The following is an 18951-nucleotide window of genomic DNA, read 5'->3' on the forward strand; positions in this document are numbered from 1 at the left end:
GGCCGTCTGCTTGCTTTCCCGAGAGCAATGATTGAGTTCGCCGCCTATGGCGCTTCCGTCGGCGCGCACTAGGCGTATACCGAAAGGCGTGTGTAAAAGTCTGTAGCTGCCAGACGGAATAAGCATTGCGCAATATTTTAGAACTTCCTTCGCCGAGCTTCATCTTTCAGAAGCCTGAATGAATTGGAATCTACCAGTGTTCCACTAGAATCACTTCCATTCAATTTCGCGCGGTGTGGATTGATGCGTACTTTGTTATTCTTCGACGCCAAGACCACCAAGCTGGCCATGTCTGTTGGCTTAAGCCCTTTCTCGATCGCTTTCACGGCTTCCATGCAAGGTAGTTCCTTTGAGGGGCGATGCACCTTAGGGTCTCGGCGTGTCGGCGTGCATCGTCGTCTGCTGTCGTGACGGTTTATTTGCTTGAGCGCAAGAGAGGGCGTCATCGCCTCAGCGCTCACCGTGTCGCAAGAGAGCGAACGGCGCGCGTTGACTATGGAAACGCTCTTTAAGCAATGAACGCTGAACTGCCAGCTCACAAGGAACGAGAACGTGCCCTCGCCCGCGAGGAGACAATGGCGACGCAGGCAGCGTCTGCTAGAGAGCCGTCCAAGTTTCGTCTTCATTCCTTTTTCGTGCAGCAGCAGACTGGAACGGCCCTTCTAACGAGATCACAGCCATGACCTGTCCCTCCACATTTCTGACCACCATAACAGATTACTTTGAGCTGTAATAAAATATGGCTTTCATTCGTTCATATATGTACTCACCCCTAAGTAATACCCCTTCAATGGGGTCTTTAAGGAATAAAATGAAATGAAAAGTGAAAAGTTTTGCTTGAAGAGCATGAATACAATAATAGTGACTATAATATAATAGAGTATTGTAGCATTTTTCTGCACTGTACACTTAGAAATCAATGTTAAGTCCGTTCTTGCTATATGTTCAACCTCTTTCTTACATCAACTGCCCTTTTTAATCTTGTCAAAGCGCAAGAAGTTAATTATTCTGGTTTATAGCACAGTTAAATAAAAAAGAACTATTGATGGTTATATATCACGGATATATTTCGTCTCCGTCTCCGCTTAAGTGAGACGCAACGCAATCAAGCCAAGGCGGTCTATGTGATTAGGTATATCTGTAGAGCAATACGCAAGACAAGGAATATATGCGCTAATATGTACTTGAAATGGTCATTACGCTATATCTAGCCAAGCCGATACTTACGTAAATCTCTGCGCCAGAAATTTGACACTCTCCGGCGAATTTGCCCAAAAGAACACGATCGTGTAGCTTGGCCGAAGTTTCGCATTTTTTCTATCGTTCATCAGTGCGGACATCATCTGTAGAAACAAGAGTGTAGTTAACTATCCATTGAAGTGATACCTCAAAATGACAATAAAGTGTAAAGCAATATGCTTTTTTACTTTTGCCACTGCTCCCACGAGTGGTAAACACTTACTTCCTCATCTTTCGCTGCAATATTCTTTCTTCCTAATTTGGTTACTTCAAACCGACACATTGTCCAATATTTGGCACTATTGTCTTTCGTGTGGTTTGTTTTATGTAGGCTGTCTTTGCAAAAAATAGTTTCCCCTAGAACCACAGTTAACACTGGGAAACAACACAGATACATATGTTTTGAAATGTTACGACTACACAGGGTATGCTAACGTAATCGCCGAAGGGTGTCTCCTGTGTGGTACTTTCTGCATTAAAAAAAGAAAATGTCGCGTTTTCAAGCCCGAAGGAGTTTGCATAAGGTCATTGGTACAACTTTGCATTTTCCTGAAAACACAACAGGAACTATAAGAAAAATTGGGAATGGTTGGAACTTTTGGGTCATGTCCGGCGAGCAGCCAAAGGCATTCGCGCCCTGGGCTTCGGGCCTTGCCCGTAATGTTTACGTGTCCTCTCCATATTTCCTATTTATTAAAGTTTCGTTTGTTTCTCGCAGATGCACCATCTGCCAATGAAATGAGGGCCTCAGACGCTGGGCAGTGCAGCGCCTCGAGGCATCGCCACAGAACAGGTTGCAGCAGTTCCTATTCTGAGAGGAACTGGGTGACCATGAAGCGTCACAAATCATGCAAGGATACATCGACTACTGGGTGACCACTCCACAAGCACATTTCGGCCGATTTCAAGTTACGACAATCCACTTCTTCAGTACCTCCACACATCAAAGCTTGAATGATGAGCGCCCCGGCTAACAAAAGGTGGCGCATTACGTCACAACCACCGGCTCTAATTTCGTAGCCCCTACACTGAGGCTCTCCGGGAAGTTACAGGCTGCGCACGTCATGTCCGAACGCTTCCATCCACGAACAATTGGTCTTGATCTTTCTATCTGGCGCGAAAGCTAAAAAAGTGATGGCTGGTGCACTTCCAGTGGCGGCCTTTCAGTGGCGTCCTCCCAGTGTTAATCGAGTGACTATCGGCGTAGTTTCACTACGCCGGATCAATATCTCCTTTCTTTATACATGACTCTTGCGCTCCTCTCGCGGGAAGCAAATCCTACAGCAAGACCATTTTTATGGCGGCCTACTAATAAATAGTTGTCCAACGCTCGCAGTCCTTCTTGCTCCACATTCGTATTTGGTCTGCAGTGGTCAAACGTAGTTAACGAGAATCACCGGCTGCCTTGCTAACCGAGTCCTTTAGTCCTTTCTGGTTTCCATGTATTCAACCTAAGGGCGGCTGGATTAAGAGTAAGGGTACATGGTGTCTACGATCAGCTGTCACCGTATTTCCATGCAGCGAAGCAAGACTGTGGAATGAATAGCAAAGTACCCTGAGTATAGAAACTGCAGGAATTAAGGCATGATTAAAAGGACCATAAGGTGAATTTAATAAATAAAGCCTACGAAGAGTCGGAGAATTCATGATTGGCAGGCAGCCTTTATTATCTGCGTAAACATTCGTTTCTCTATGAGGGGCTTACAAGGCACGTTTATCGTGAGGGTAATATTACTAGAAGTAAAACGTGCTGGCGTTCGCATGTAAAACAGCACCTAGTCATTGAGCGTAGCTTATCGGTATCCTTCAATAGCGCAGAGTTATTGCTTCTTATAGTGCTTACACATGAGCCGGCGACCTAGAATTTAGCGCAGAGCACCCAGAAGGCTTCAAAGAGCACCCGAAGAGCAATGAGAAATGCTAGGACACCTTGTACTTCTTGCAAGCGTTGAATTGAAAAGCATTATTGTCCCATGGAAGGTCGCTGTCCGGTCCTTCGAGTTTTGTAATGCAAGCAACGTCGCTGACGTCCAGCGCGGCGACAGACCGAGAAAGCAGCCACACGGCCACCAAGGCTGGTAGGCGCACAAATCAGCTAAGCCCGTGACGCATCCTAGATAGCAGGACTTTGCGATCTGCTTTATCATGTCAGTGTACCTATATGAAGCAATATTCCAAAAAGTCCATTGATAAGGCTGGAGCGATGAAAGCACTGATGTAAAGTTTTGGTGTAAGAAGCATTATGCCATAAAGCAGAGTGCACACGCCTGTTAACTAAAAGGTGCTGTTTTAGCCCTGGCGTTAAGACAGCCGCCTTCCGAGCGTGCGGTCGAAGGTTCGAAACTCGCGATCCCGAGCGTTTTCCTCCGGAATTAGGTCTGCCTTTTTATTTCATTACAGCACAAAAACAGCGCGCACTTGAGGACCAAAAATCACGAACCTAAAGGACCGCAGCGTCAGTACCCCTTCCATAGCCCTTATAGAGTTACGTTTCCTATCGGGCGCTGAGTAACCATAGTTCCTTATCGATTTCTCCTTCTAATGTCTATCTATCATGCTTTGCTGCTTTTGTTGTTTTTGATGCCCACTGTATATTTACCGCGGTACACACGGTATCCAAGCAATAAAAATTCAGCCCTTAGTTCAGCGCCTTAATTTATGAAGTGCGCGTTGGTTTTGCTTTGTGATAATGGCAAACCAACTACGAGATGTGTGACTTATCTTGTTTATTGTGATTTCTAGCTACCGGATTTTAGGCAAACGCATATTTTGTTCCTTGCGCTCCTGTTGCATAACTTTTGATATAAGATCATGAATTAGGGGTTAAAGAAGGGCTTCTATAGTGTTTTTATAGTTCCTATAAATCCTGTTTTGGTGTCGGCGCCTAAATGTCTACAAATGCTTAGTTTTCATTTTCGGCGCCGATATGAACGCTATTTAGCCCAAAGTTACGCTTGCGGATGCCGTTTGAGACCGTTATTCATGCTATCAGGCAAGGTTGTTCGGAAAGCTAAAAGGTTCAACCTCGTCTTATAATTCAACCAACTCCAGGCAAACAACCGCTAGCAGCAGTGAAGTGGGACGCGACGGCCACCATACGCCGCCGCGCTCACATGGCGCGAGAGGTTGGCGAATGCAAAACCACGGAGAGCCGTCAGGGGAAAAGATAGTGAAGAGCAAAAGAAGCAAGAAAAATGTGATGCGTTCGCGGCTTTCGTTTTGTTTGTAATTTGCTTTTTCACCGCCAGGACAGAAATTTGACTCTACGTGATTTGACCCGGCTAATAGGAAGCATCCAACCCTCCCTTTTGGTTTTATAGCCTTCTGGCTATCTGCTCCTGTTCTGACCCTCACGGCCTTGCTGACTAGAATGACACCCAGGGGCATGTTGATTCGACAGTGGACACTTGACTCATCATGCTACAGAATACACCGTGTTATGCGTACCGTGCGGGAAAAAGGACAATTGCACGGCTATATTCAAGTACAGGCGCGTTGTGTCATCATTAACAACACCGTTTTTTGTTTTCCTCTCGCAGATACAGGTCGCGAACGTCTTCGATTGAAATTATTTGCATTTATGTAAAGATTTATTCTGGCTATATTTACGATGTTGTTAGCCTAAAACGTTCCTTTGAATGCCTATTTTTGGCGCCTAAAACGCGCTTTTTCAATGCCTGAAAATCCGGCTTCTAGTGATCACCAACGTCACGCTAGAAGGCAAGAGCAAACTTGGACTTCTGGGAGTGCTAGCATGGGTGACGTAGAATCACACAGCACCCGTTGCGGCAGCAATTGTTTGTTTTCCCTCGCTCTTCTCTCTCGAGGCGCACACATACTAGATTCGCTTTCCCTGTCTGTTACGGGTGTCAGGCGTCCTCACCTGTGGGACAATAACTGATCACACCTACCCTATTCCCTCGCCCTATAAAAAATCATGGTCTCTCGTGGCGTTGCTGCCAGTGGCTAATTTAGGTTGGGTGGTCGACGGGGCTACTAGGACGATGCTATAGGTTGACCGCAGAGACGAAGACAGGGACGACGATAAATAAAGAGAGACAAGCGTTTCCTGTTTCGGTTATCTTCAATTACAAATATCACCCGTTAGTAATATTTCGGTTGGTCGTCTGTGCTATTCTCTGTCTTTATCGTCATACTTCTTTTGTTTTGTCTGCGCTGCACACCTAATGTAATTAAGTGATGTTTAGCTGCGACATACACTAGCTCTTGTGCTCAACGTGCCATGTAATTGCTTTGCTCACCTGTGGGACAATAACTGATCACACCTATCATATTCCCTCGCCCTATAAAAAATCATGGTCTCTCGTGGCGTTGCTGCCAGTGGCTAATTTAGGTTGGGTGGTCGACGGGGCTACTAGGACGATGCTATAGGTTGACCGCAGAGACGAAGACAGGGACGACGATAAATAGAGAGAGACAAGCGTTTCCTGTTTCGGTTATCTTCAATTACAAATATCACCAGTTAGTAATATTTCGGTTGGTCGTCTGTGCTATTCTCTGTCGTTATCGTCATACTTCTTTTGTTTTGTCTGCGCTGCACACCTAATGTAATTAAGTGATGTTTAGCTGCGACATACACTAGCTCTTGTGCTCAACGTGCCATGTAATTGCTTTGCTCACCTGTGGGACAATAACTGATCACACCTATCATATTCCCTCGCCCTATAAAAAATCATGGTCTCTCGTGGCGTTGCTGCCAGTGGCTAATTTAGGTTGGGTGGTCGACGGGGCTACTAGAACGATGCTATAGGTTGACCGCAGAGACGAAGACAGGGACGACGATAAATAGAGAGAGACAAGCGTTTCCTGTTTCGGTTATCTTCAATTACAAATATCACCAGTTAGTAATATTTCGGTTGGTCGTCTGTGCTATTCTCTGTCGTTATCGTCATACTTCTTTTGTTTTGTCTGCGCTGCACACCTAATGTAATTAAGTGATGTTTAGCTGCGACATACACTAGCTATTGTGCTCAACGTCCCATGTAATTGCTTTGCTCACCTGTGGGACAATAACTGATCACACCTATCATATTCCCTCGCCCTATAAAAAATCATGGTCTCTCGTGGCGTTGCTGCCAGTGGCTAATTTAGGTTGGGTGGTCGACGGGGCTACAAGAACGATGCTATAGGTTGACCGCAGAGACGAAGACAGGGACGACGATAAATAGAGAGAGACAAGCGTTTCCTGTTTCGGTTATCTTCAATTACAAATATCACCAGTTAGTAATATTTCGGTTGGTCGTCTGTGCTATTCTCTGTCGTTATCGTCATACTTCTTTTGTTTTGTCTGCGCTGCACACCTAATGTAATTAAGTGATGTTTAGCTGCGACATACACTAGCTCTTGTGCTCAACGTGCCATGTAATTGCTTTGCTCACCTGTGGGACAATAACTGATCACACCTATCATATTCCCTCGCCCTATAAAAAATCATGGTCTCTCGTGGCGTTGCTGCCAGTGGCTAATTTAGGTTGGGTGGTCGACGGGGCTACTAGGACGATGCTATAGGTTGACCGCAGATACGAAGACAGGGACGACGATAAATAGAGAGAGACAAGCGTTTCCTGTTTCGGTTATCTTCAATTACAAATATCACCCGTTAGTAATATTTCGGTTGGTCGTCTGTGCTATCCTCTGTCTTTATCGTCGTACTTGTTTTTGTTTTGTCTGCGCTGCACACCTAAGGTAATTAAGTGATGTTTAGCTGCGACATACACTAGCTATTGTGCTCAACGTGCCATGTAATTGCTTTGCTCACCTGTGGGACAATAACTGATCACACCTATCATATTCCCTCGCCCTATAAAAAATCATGGTCTCTCGTGGCGTTGCTGCCAGTGGCTAATTTAGGTTAGGTGGTCGACGGGGCTACTAGGACGATGCTATAGGTTGACCGCAGAGACGAAGACAGGGACGACGATAAATAGAGAGAGACAAGCGTTTCCTGTTTCGGTTATCTTCAATTACAAATATCACCCGTTAGTAATATTTCGGTTGGTCGTCTGTGCTATTCTCTGTCTTTATCGTCGTACTTGTTTTTGTTTTGTCTGCGCTGCACACCTAAGGTAATTAAGTGATGTTTAGCTGCGACATACACTAGCTATTGTGCTCAACGTGCCATGTAATTGCTTTGCTCACCTGTGGGACAATAACTGATCACACCTATCATATTCCCTCGCCCTATAAAAAATCATGGTCTCTCGTGGCGTTGCTGCCAGTGGCTAATTTAGGTTGAGTGGTCGACGGGGCTACTAGGACGATGCTATAGGTTGACCGCAGAGACGAAGACAGGGACGACGATAAATAGAGAGAGACAAGCGTTTCCTGTTTCGGTTATCTTCAATTACAAATATCACCCGTTAGTAATATTTCGGTTGGTCGTCTGTGCTATTCTCTGTCTTTATCGTCATACTTCTTTTGTTTTGTCTGCGCTGCACACCTAAGGTAATTAAGTGATGTTTAGCTGCGACATACACTAGCTCTTGTGCTCAACGTGCCATGTAATTGCTTTGCTCACCTGTGGGACAATAACTGATCACACCTATCATATTCCCTCGCCCTATAAAAAATCATGGTCTCTCGTGGCGTTGCTGCCAGTGGCTAATTTAGGTTGGGTGGTCGACGGGGCTACTAGGACGATGCTATAGGTTGACCGCAGAGACGAAGACAGGGACGACGATAAATAGAGAGACAAGCGTTTCCTGTTTCGGTTATCTTCAATTACAAATATCACCCGTTAGTAATATTTCGGTTGGTTGTCTGTGCTATTCTCTGTCTTTATCGTCGTACTTGTTTTTGTTTTGTCTGCGCTGCACACCTAAGGTAATTAAGTGATGTTTAGTTGCGACATACACTAGCTCTTGTGCTCAACGTGCCATGTAATTGCTTTGCTCACCTGTGGGACAATAACTGATCACACCTATCATATTCCCTCGCCCTATAAAAAATCATGGTCTCTCGTGTCGTTGCTGCCAGTGGCTAATTTAGGTTGGGTGGTCGACGGGGCTACTAGGACGATGCTATAGGTTGACCGCAGAGACGAAGACAGGGACGACGATAAATAGAGAGAGACAAGCGTTTCCTGTTTCGGTTATCTTCAATTACAAATATCACCAGTTAGTAATATTTCGGTTGGTCGTCTGTGCTATTCTCTGTCGTTATCGTCATACTTCTTTTGTTTTGTCTGCGCTGCACACCTAATGTAATTAAGTGATGTTTAGCTGCGACATACACTAGCTATTGTGCTCAACGTGCCATGTAATTGCTTTGCTCACCTGTGGGACAATAACTGATCACACCTATCATATTCTCTCGCCCTATAAAAAATCATGGTCTCTCGTGGCGTTGCTGCCAGTGGCTAATTTAGGTTGGGTGGTCGACGGGGCTACAAGAACGATGCTATAGGTTGACCGCAGAGACGAAGACAGGGACGACGATAAATAGAGAGAGACAAGCGTTTCCTGTTTCGGTTATCTTCAATTACAAATATCACCAGTTAGTAATATTTCGGTTGGTCGTCTGTGCTATTCTCTGTCGTTATCGTCATACTTCTTTTGTTTTGTCTGCGCTGCACACCTAATGTAATTAAGTGATGTTTAGCTGCGACATACACTAGCTCTTGTGCTCAACGTGCCATGTAATTGCTTTGCTCACCTGTGGGACAATAACTGATCACACCTATCATATTCCCTCGCCCTATAAAAATCATGGTCTCTCGTGGCGTTGCTGCCAGTGGCTAATTTAGGTTGGGTGGTCGACGGGGCTACTAGGACGATGCTATAGGTTGACCGCAGATACGAAGACAGGGACGACGATAAATAGAGAGAGACAAGCGTTTCCTGTTTCGGTTATCTTCAATTACAAATATCACCCGTTAGTAATATTTCGGTTGGTCGTCTGTGCTATTCTCTGTCTTTATCGTCGTACTTGTTTTTGTTTTGTCTGCGCTGCACACCTAAGGTAATTAAGTGATGTTTAGCTGCGACATACACTAGCTATTGTGCTCAACGTGCCATGTAATTGCTTTGCTCACCTGTGGGACAATAACTGATCACACCTATCATATTCCCTCGCCCTATAAAAAATCATGGTCTCTCGTGGCGTTGCTGCCAGTGGCTAATTTAGGTTGAGTGGTCGACGGGGCTACTAGGACGATGCTATAGGTTGACCGCAGAGACGAAGACAGGGACGACGATAAATAGAGAGAGACAAGCGTTTCCTGTTTCGGTTATCTTCAATTACAAATATCACCCGTTAGTAATATTTCGGTTGGTCGTCTGTGCTATTCTCTGTCTTTATCGTCATACTTCTTTTGTTTTGTCTGCGCTGCACACCTAAGGTAATTAAGTGATGTTTAGCTGCGACATACACTAGCTCTTGTGCTCAACGTGCCATGTAATTGCTTTGCTCACCTGTGGGACAATAACTGATCACACCTATCATATTCCCTCGCCCTATAAAAATCATGGTCTCTCGTGGCGTTGCTGCCAGTGGCTAATTTAGGTTGGGTGGTCGACGGGGCTACTAGGACGATGCTATAGGTTGACCGCAGAGACGAAGACAGGGACGACGATAAATAGAGAGACAAGCGTTTCCTGTTTCGGTTATTTTCAATTACAAATATCACCCGTTAGTAATATTTCGGTTGGTCGTCTGTGCTATTCTCTGTCTTTATCGTCGTACTTGTTTTTGTTTTGTCTGCGCTGCACACCTAAGGTAATTAAGTGATGTTTAGTTGCGACATACACTAGCTCTTGTGCTCAACGTGCCATGTAATTGCTTTGCTCACCTGTGGGACAATAACTGATCACACCTATCATATTCCCTCGCCCTATAAAAAATCATGGTCTCTCGTGGCGTTGCTGCCAGTGGCTAATTTAGGTTGGGTGGTCGACGGGGCTACTAGGACGATGCTATAGGTTGACCGCAGAGACGAAGACAGGGACGACGATAAATAGAGAGAGACAAGCGTTTCCTGTTTCGGTTATCTTCAATTACAAATATCACCAGTTAGTAATATTTCGGTTGGTCGTCTGTGCTATTCTCTGTCGTTATCGTCATACTTCTTTTGTTTTGTCTGCGCTGCACACCTAATGTAATTAAGTGATGTTTAGCTGCGACATACACTAGCTATTGTGCTCAACGTGCCATGTAATTGCTTTGCTCACCTGTGGGACAATAACTGATCACACCTATCATATTCCCTCGCCCTATAAAAAATCATGGTCTCTCGTGGCGTTGCTGCCAGTGGCTAATTTAGGTTGGGTGGTCGACGGGGCTACAAGAACGATGCTATAGGTTGACCGCAGAGACGAAGACAGGGACGACGATAAATAGAGAGAGACAAGCGTTTCCTGTTTCGGTTATCTTCAATTACAAATATCACCAGTTAGTAATATTTCGGTTGGTCGTCTGTGCTATTCTCTGTCGTTATCGTCATACTTCTTTTGTTTTGTCTGCGCTGCACACCTAATGTAATTAAGTGATGTTTAGCTGCGACATACACTAGCTCTTGTGCTCAACGTGCCATGTAATTGCTTTGCTCACCTGTGGGACAATAACTGATCACACCTATCATATTCCCTCGCCCTATAAAAAATCATGGTCTCTCGTGGCGTTGCTGCCAGTGGCTAATTTAGGTTGGGTGGTCGACGGGGCTACTAGGACGATGCTATAGGTTGACCGCAGATACGAAGACAGGGACGACGATAAATAGAGAGAGACAAGCGTTTCCTGTTTCGGTTATCTTCAATTACAAATATCACCCGTTAGTAATATTTCGGTTGGTCGTCTGTGCTATCCTCTGTCTTTATCGTCGTACTTGTTTTTGTTTTGTCTGCGCTGCACACCTAAGGTAATTAAGTGATGTTTAGCTGCGACATACACTAGCTATTGTGCTCAACGTGCCATGTAATTGCTTTGCTCACCTGTGGGACAATAACTGATCACACCTATCATATTCCCTCGCCCTATAAAAATCATGGTCTCTCGTGGCGTTGCTGCCAGTGGCTAATTTAGGTTAGGTGGTCGACGGGGCTACTAGGACGATGCTATAGGTTGACCGCAGAGACGAAGACAGGGACGACGATAAATAGAGAGAGACAAGCGTTTCCTGTTTCGGTTATCTTCAATTACAAATATCACCCGTTAGTAATATTTCGGTTGGTCGTCTGTGCTATTCTCTGTCTTTATCGTCGTACTTGTTTTTGTTTTGTCTGCGCTGCACACCTAAGGTAATTAAGTGATGTTTAGCTGCGACATACACTAGCTATTGTGCTCAACGTGCCATGTAATTGCTTTGCTCACCTGTGGGACAATAACTGATCACACCTATCATATTCCCTCGCCCTATAAAAAATCATGGTCTCTCGTGGCGTTGCTGCCAGTGGCTAATTTAGGTTGAGTGGTCGACGGGGCTACTAGGACGATGCTATAGGTTGACCGCAGAGACGAAGACAGGGACGACGATAAATAGAGAGAGACAAGCGTTTCCTGTTTCGGTTATCTTCAATTACAAATATCACCCGTTAGTAATATTTCGGTTGGTCGTCTGTGCTATTCTCTGTCTTTATCGTCATACTTCTTTTGTTTTGTCTGCGCTGCACACCTAAGGTAATTAAGTGATGTTTAGCTGCGACATACACTAGCTCTTGTGCTCAACGTGCCATGTAATTGCTTTGCTCACCTGTGGGACAATAACTGATCACACCTATCATATTCCCTCGCCCTATAAAAAATCATGGTCTCTCGTGGCGTTGCTGCCAGTGGCTAATTTAGGTTGGGTGGTCGACGGGGCTACTAGGACGATGCTATAGGTTGACCGCAGAGACGAAGACAGGGACGACGATAAATAGAGAGACAAGCGTTTCCTGTTTCGGTTATCTTCAATTACAAATATCACCCGTTAGTAATATTTCGGTTGGTCGTCTGTGCTATTCTCTGTCTTTATCGTCGTACTTGTTTTTGTTTTGTCTGCGCTGCACACCTAAGGTAATTAAGTGATGTTTAGTTGCGACATACACTAGCTCTTGTGCTCAACGTGCCATGTAATTGCTTTGCTCACCTGTGGGACAATAACTGATCACACCTATCATATTCCCTCGCCCTATAAAAAATCATGGTCTCCCGTGGCGTTGCTGCCAGTGGCTAATTTAGGTTGGGTGGTCGACGGGGCTACTAGGACGATGCTATAGGTTGACCGCAGAGACGAAGACAGGGACGACGATAAATAGAGAGAGACAAGCGTTTCCTGTTTCGGTTATCTTCAATTACAAATATCACCCGTTAGTAATATTTCGGTTGGTCGTCTGTGCTATCCTCTGTCTTTATCGTCGTACTTGTTTTTGTTTTGTCTGCGCTGCACACCTAAGGTAATTAAGTGATGTTTAGCTGCGACATACACTAGCTATTGTCCTCAACGTGCCATGTAATTGCTTTGCTCACCTGTGGGACAATAACTGATCACACCTATCATATTCCCTCGCCCTATAAAAAATCATGGTCTCTCGTGGCGTTGCTGCCAGTGGCTAATTTAGGTTGGGTGGTCGACGGGGCTACTAGGACGATGCTATAGGTTGACCGCAGAGACGAAGACAGGGACGACGATAAATAGAGAGAGACAAGCGTTTCCTGTTTCGGTTATCTTCAATTACAAATATCACCCGTTAGTAATATTTCGGTTGGTCGTCTGTGCTATTCTCTGTCTTTATCGTCATACTTCTTTTGTTTTGTCTGCGCTGCACACCTAATGTAATTAAGTGATGTTTAGCTGCGACATACACTAGCTCTTGTGCTCAACGTGCCATGTAATTGCTTTGCTCACCTGTGGGACAATAACTGATCACACCTATCATATTCCCTCGCCCTATAAAAAATCATGGTCTCTCGTGGCGTTGCTGCCAGTGGCTAATTTAGGTTGGGTGGTCGACGGGGCTACTAGGACGATGCTATAGGTTGACCGCAGAGACGAAGACAGGGACGACGATAAATAGAGAGACAAGCGTTTCCTGTTTCGGTTATCTTCAATTACAAATATCACCCGTTAGTAATATTTCGGTTGGTCGTCTGTGCTATTCTCTGTCTTTATCGTCGTACTTGTTTTTGTTTTGTCTGCGCTGCACACCTAAGGTAATTAAGTGATGTTTAGTTGCGACATACACTAGCTCTTGTGCTCAACGTGCCATGTAATTGCTTTGCTCACCTGTGGGACAATAACTGATCACACCTATCATATTCCCTCGCCCTATAAAAATCATGGTCTCTCGTGGCGTTGCTGCCAGTGGCTAATTTAGGTTGGGTGGTCGACGGGGCTACTAGGACGATGCTATAGGTTGACCGCAGAGACGAAGACAGGGACGACGATAAATAGAGAGAGACAAGCGTTTCCTGTTTCGGTTATCTTCAATTACAAATATCACCCGTTAGTAATATTTCGGTTGGTCGTCTGTGCTATCCTCTGTCTTTATCGTCGTACTTGTTTTTGTTTTGTCTGCGCTGCACACCTAAGGTAATTAAGTGATGTTTAGCTGCGACATACACTAGCTATTGTCCTCAACGTGCCATGTAATTGCTTTGCTCACCTGTGGGACAATAACTGATCACACCTATCATATTCCCTCGCCCTATAAAAAATCATGGTCTCTCGTGGCGTTGCTGCCAGTGGCTAATTTAGGTTGGGTGGTCGACGGGGCTACTAGGACGATGCTATAGGTTGACCGCAGAGACGAAGACAGGGACGACGATAAATAGAGAGAGACAAGCGTTTCCTGTTTCGGTTATCTTCAATTACAAATATCACCCGTTAGTAATATTTCGGTTGGTCGTCTGTGCTATTCTCTGTCTTTATCGTCATACTTCTTTTGTTTTGTCTGCGCTGCACACCTAATGTAATTAAGTGATGTTTAGCTGCGACATACACTAGCTCTTGTGCTCAACGTGCCATGTAATTGCTTTGCTCACCTGTGGGACAATAACTGATCACACCTATCATATTCCCTCGCCCTATAAAAAATCATGGTCTCTCGTGGCGTTGCTGCCAGTGGCTAATTTAGGTTGGGTGGTCGACGGGGCTACTAGGACGATGCTATAGGTTGACCGCAGAGACGAAGACAGGGACGACGATAAATAGAGAGAGACAAGCGTTTCCTGTTTCGGTTATCTTCAATTACAAATATCACCCGTTAGCAATGCTTCGGTTGGTCGTCTGTGCTATCCTCTGTCTTTATCGTCGTACTTGTTTTTGTTTTGTCTGCGCTGCACACCTAAGGTAATTAAGTGATGTTTAGCTGCGACATACACTAGCTATTGTCCTCAACGTGCCATGTAATTGTTTTGCATGAAAGAGTTGTGGTAGTAAGGAAACTGAAGAAAAATCAGTAGGGGGGGCTAGTCGAGGTTCCAGTTTCTACTAGAATGCGAGAAGTGGAAATCTGTACGTCATGTAATCACTGCAGGCTGCGTCACGGTTCGTATATTGCAGTTTTGGAGGACAAAACAATCAGGCTACATGCAACACTAAACGAAACCTCTTTTACTCCGCTTTTCACATACAAGGCTTTCTTCGAAAAATGTTATAACACCGCTCACTTGCAAGTTTACCGTGTGTTGTTAGAATTCACCCCAAGTTTTCCCATTCACGTAATGGATGTACCTTTGATACTGGTTTGAGAATTCTAGGGCAGAGGAGCTAAAGTGACATATCGCTGCAGATTTGAACACTCACCTCTAATGCTTTCGCTGTTGCTGCCACATATGCTGAATAGTATCCTGGATACGAATGCTTCTCCCCCACATAAGCATAGTGGTAGACACCGTAATCGTCCCATAGCTCGTCCAAATGCTTCTTCGTCGAAGGGTCGCTCACAAGTTGCATCGTAGCGGTTGCATTGGCGATAATGCTAATAAAACAGACCGCATGAAAAATTCAAATGGACGACAAGACAAACACGTCAAACAATGGCACCATAGAAATTAATAATATTGCCAAATGGCTAATACGCGCAGAAAGGAGGGAAGTGCTGCAGGTGCCCCAACTCAATAAATTGCCCTTAAAAGCTGGGCACTGGAGCGTGAATACTGTAATCGCTCGGGAAACGAGCTGCACTCTTTCACCTAACGTTAAGCGAGTACGCACCCGCTAAGAATCTAAACCATTGCGTACCGCAACTATTTCCTTGCAGTAATCAGCAAGCATGACCACTGTCTTGCAAAAAAAAATTACAGCAGACTCCATGCTGTAATTGGGGATTATTGCGTTGCATGAATGGGGACCCATTTCATGCAATGCAATAAGCGAGCCTACGCCACTTTTTGTGCTTTTGAGCGAACCATTACCTGGTGGATCGACGTCTTTGTGTATATTGAGTAGTCGCGCGCGCAGGTGCGGTGATCAGGCACGCTGACTACACAAGAGCTTGACACTACACAAGAGCGTTGACTACACAAGAGCTCGAGCTGAACGAGTGAATTGGCGGCCGGGAGTCAAATTGTTTAACCCTTTCGGTCTTGGCGTCTGTCAACTGACGACACCACATAAAATTTCTCCTAGCACCTCAGAAACTAAACCAAAACTGCAATATCTTGGGGGAGTATTTCTTCAACCATCCTCACTGCGATGGACACCTCATTGTGGCATTTTTGCGATGTTGGGAGCCGCAAAGAAGAAGAAGCTTGACCGCAGTCACGGGTGGCGCCGAGGCGGGTTAGCTGTGGCGGGTAGGTGCTGTTTTCAGGACGAAGTCCTGAAGTTGTTTCAAAGACTTCCACGAGCCCAAATACGACGTTGGCCAGATTTTGTGTACTCTAGTGAGTAGCAAGAATAAAGAAGCCATCTTTTCGTTTCATGACTACTGAGCCCTGCAGACCTAATGTCACGCCATGTCTGTAAATCCATAAATACTTGCACCACTGGCTCAATTTTTTGTTTGTGGTCTTTTGATACCGTAACCTTCAGGTATCGAAAAAAAATAAAGTTCCATGGCCGAAAGGGTTAAAGTGGCATACGGTTCACTGGCAAGAAGCCAGGCTTAAACCCCACGAACGATATTTGTTGTCAACCGTTTCGGTCGATTCCAGCAGCAAATGCTCGTGAACACGGGCCTTCTCGTGGAAAAAAGCGCTTCTTGTTCTTCGGTGCGACACGGCGCTGTGCTTGATTAAACACACTCCCGACCGCCAAGTCACTCGTCCAACTCGAGCGAATAAAGTTTTTGTATCGGCCTGGTGGTTGGTAACAAGGGTACCCACGATCCGACATAATGTCAGCACTTGCTCCAGAGCCGAGAGGTGAACTATTATTTCTCGGGTTTTACGTGCCAAGAACACTATATGAATTTTGGGCACGCCGTAGTTGGGGGCTCCGGTAATTTAGACCTCCTGGAGTTCATTAACGTACACTGTCATCGCACAATAAAGGAGCGCGTGGCGTTTCGCCTTCATAGTAATGTGATGTCGCGACCGGGATGAAACCCACGACTTTCGGGTCAGTAGCCTAGCTCCTTAATCACAGTCACCGCGGCGGCCTCGAGCACAAACGTCGGTTTTATCGAAACGGTAGGCACGCTGTTGTGCGCTGATGTGCATATCATAACCAGCGTTCGTTGGCGTATTCCCGCGGGAACACGCAACGCTTGACTGCAGCTTGGTAAGACATACGATTACATATGTAATGTAAATAAATTGCTATAAGAACGTATCGCCAACACTATAGACGTCAGGCGAGCACCAGCGCCACAACTGATGTCAGGCGACCAACGCCACCACTGCTCATGTATAAGTTTATCTACAATCTGTGCCGCGTATTTGATGACTGAATGCATTTGCAGCACGTTTGTACGCGCTTTTCTGCTGCATAAAATTCGCTGAATATAACATAACGGTACGTATTTTCCTTTAGTCCACACATTATGCCTTATAAAATTTTCACTGCCTGTATTCACTGTTCCCGAGACTGTGAATCACATGTGGTGCATACTCGCATACCGTAATCCAGGGTATCGGGGATTTACCACACGTGTGATCACACCATTTACTGGTTCCCCGCGCATATCAGCTCAGTAAAGGGCGTTGCCCTGAACCCGAATGAGTCGGCCCACACAGCAGCGCGCGCGCTCACCGACCGCGCTGCTCTCGACATGGGCGATGGCTCCAGCGCCGACAACGCAGGACATAAGGACACTCCAGCCACACACAAGGAGATTACCAAGTAATATTACATGGCGAGGCGGGCTTTCCCGATCCCACATTCAAAACTCAATCGAGCACAGGCAGTCTCCTTGCGCTTACTTCAAACCCATTCGTGTCCATCTTTAGCACACCTAAATGAAAGTTATCCACACAATTTCCCCGACGCCGCCTGCACCGCTTGCGGTCAGGCCGCAACATTAGATCACATGCTTTGGGAGTGCGGGTCGCTCGGCCCGACTTACAGCAAGGCCGAGCGGGATGTGCTTTTGCGCAGCCCTAACCTACAGTACCAAATCCTGGCCGTCCAGTGCGCCCGCGACAGGGCCGTTAGGCTAGACCTGCCGGTCCCAACGTGGGAGTAGCCGGGTGGCGCGGGGCAACCTCTGCGTCTGCACTGGACTCTTAATAAAGTTGTACTCTCTCTCTCTCTCTCACCACACGCGATGGGAGAAAGGGTTTCATGGCGTGCGCAAAAGGCATGTCAAGTTATTCATGTCTTGAACTGCAGTCACGTTTGTCAGGCACTCATGCCCTTCTATGCTAATTTTGGTACATACCATGTTAGGGAGGCTACCACGAGACAACCAGACGTAGGCGGCTGACAGACAGACAGACAGACAGACACAGACAGACAGACAGACAGACAGACAGACAGACAGACAGATAGATAGATAGATAGATAGATAGATAGATAGATAGATAGATAGATAGATAGATAGATAGATAGATAGATAGATAGATAGATAGATAGATAGATAGATAGATAAATATGAACAAAGTGCCTTTGGTTTGCTAAGAAATACTCCTCTTTAAGAAATAGGTAGCAACAACTGTTAGTTTTGGCGAGTCAGTCCATCTTGCAAATAACTTGAAGCAGCGCGAAAAAAAAAAAAATTGGCGAAGCTTGCACAAAGCTCTACAAGGCTTGAAACAGCGACACTGGACAATTCTGAAGACTAATCTAGCTGCTTCTAGGTTGTATCTAGGCCTTAGCTAGATGACGCAGGTTGCTTCTAGATTGCTTCTGGGTCGCTGCTAGGCTTTACGTAGGTGATGCCAGGTAGTTTATACGTTGATTCTCAGCGCAGAGAGATTAGAGTTAAACCACAGGCAGTTACAAACACGACACGGATGTCCAAATTGCAGAGACAGAACATCGCGCTGAAACCAAGCGTTCGCGCCTCTCATAGAACTACGGACACGTCGTCATTGTAGCAGGCCTTTCATCGATTTGAGGTCTTCTCGCCGCCGCCGCCGTTGCCCTTCCCGTTCCTTAGCATCCTTTCGTTGTACGTAGACCTGTGCGCTGGTCCCAAAATCGCCGGCGGCTGCGCGCCGGCGTTTCCACCTCCGGCGGCGGCGCGTGAACGGCGCGGGGTTCATCGGATAGGCGGCGAAGTGGCGCGAGGCGGGGGTGTATATTCAAGAGCTGGTGGGGAGAGAAATTTGTCCCTTGAACTTTGGAAAAAATTATTTCCCTGAAAAGGCGAAGCAGTGATTGCGATAGCA

General features: G+C 45.8%; 1 protein-coding gene across 1 annotated transcript in view; it reads right to left on the reverse strand.

Moving 5' to 3' along the window:
- The window catches only part of LOC119382077 (uncharacterized), a 105120-nt gene that overhangs the window by 69597 nt on the left and 16572 nt on the right, over positions 1–18951 (reverse strand). The window contains exons 2-3 of the mRNA XM_037649808.2: positions 14981–15155; positions 1228–1343 (exon numbers count right to left, since the gene is read on the reverse strand). Of these exons, the coding sequence (XP_037505736.2) occupies positions 1228–1343; positions 14981–15130 (266 nt within the window). The 5' untranslated portion in view covers positions 15131–15155. The remainder of the gene's footprint in view (positions 1–1227; positions 1344–14980; positions 15156–18951) is intronic.

This window comes from Rhipicephalus sanguineus, chromosome 2 (assembly GCF_013339695.2).
Source record: "Rhipicephalus sanguineus isolate Rsan-2018 chromosome 2, BIME_Rsan_1.4, whole genome shotgun sequence".
NCBI lineage: Eukaryota > Metazoa > Arthropoda > Arachnida > Ixodida > Ixodidae > Rhipicephalus > Rhipicephalus sanguineus.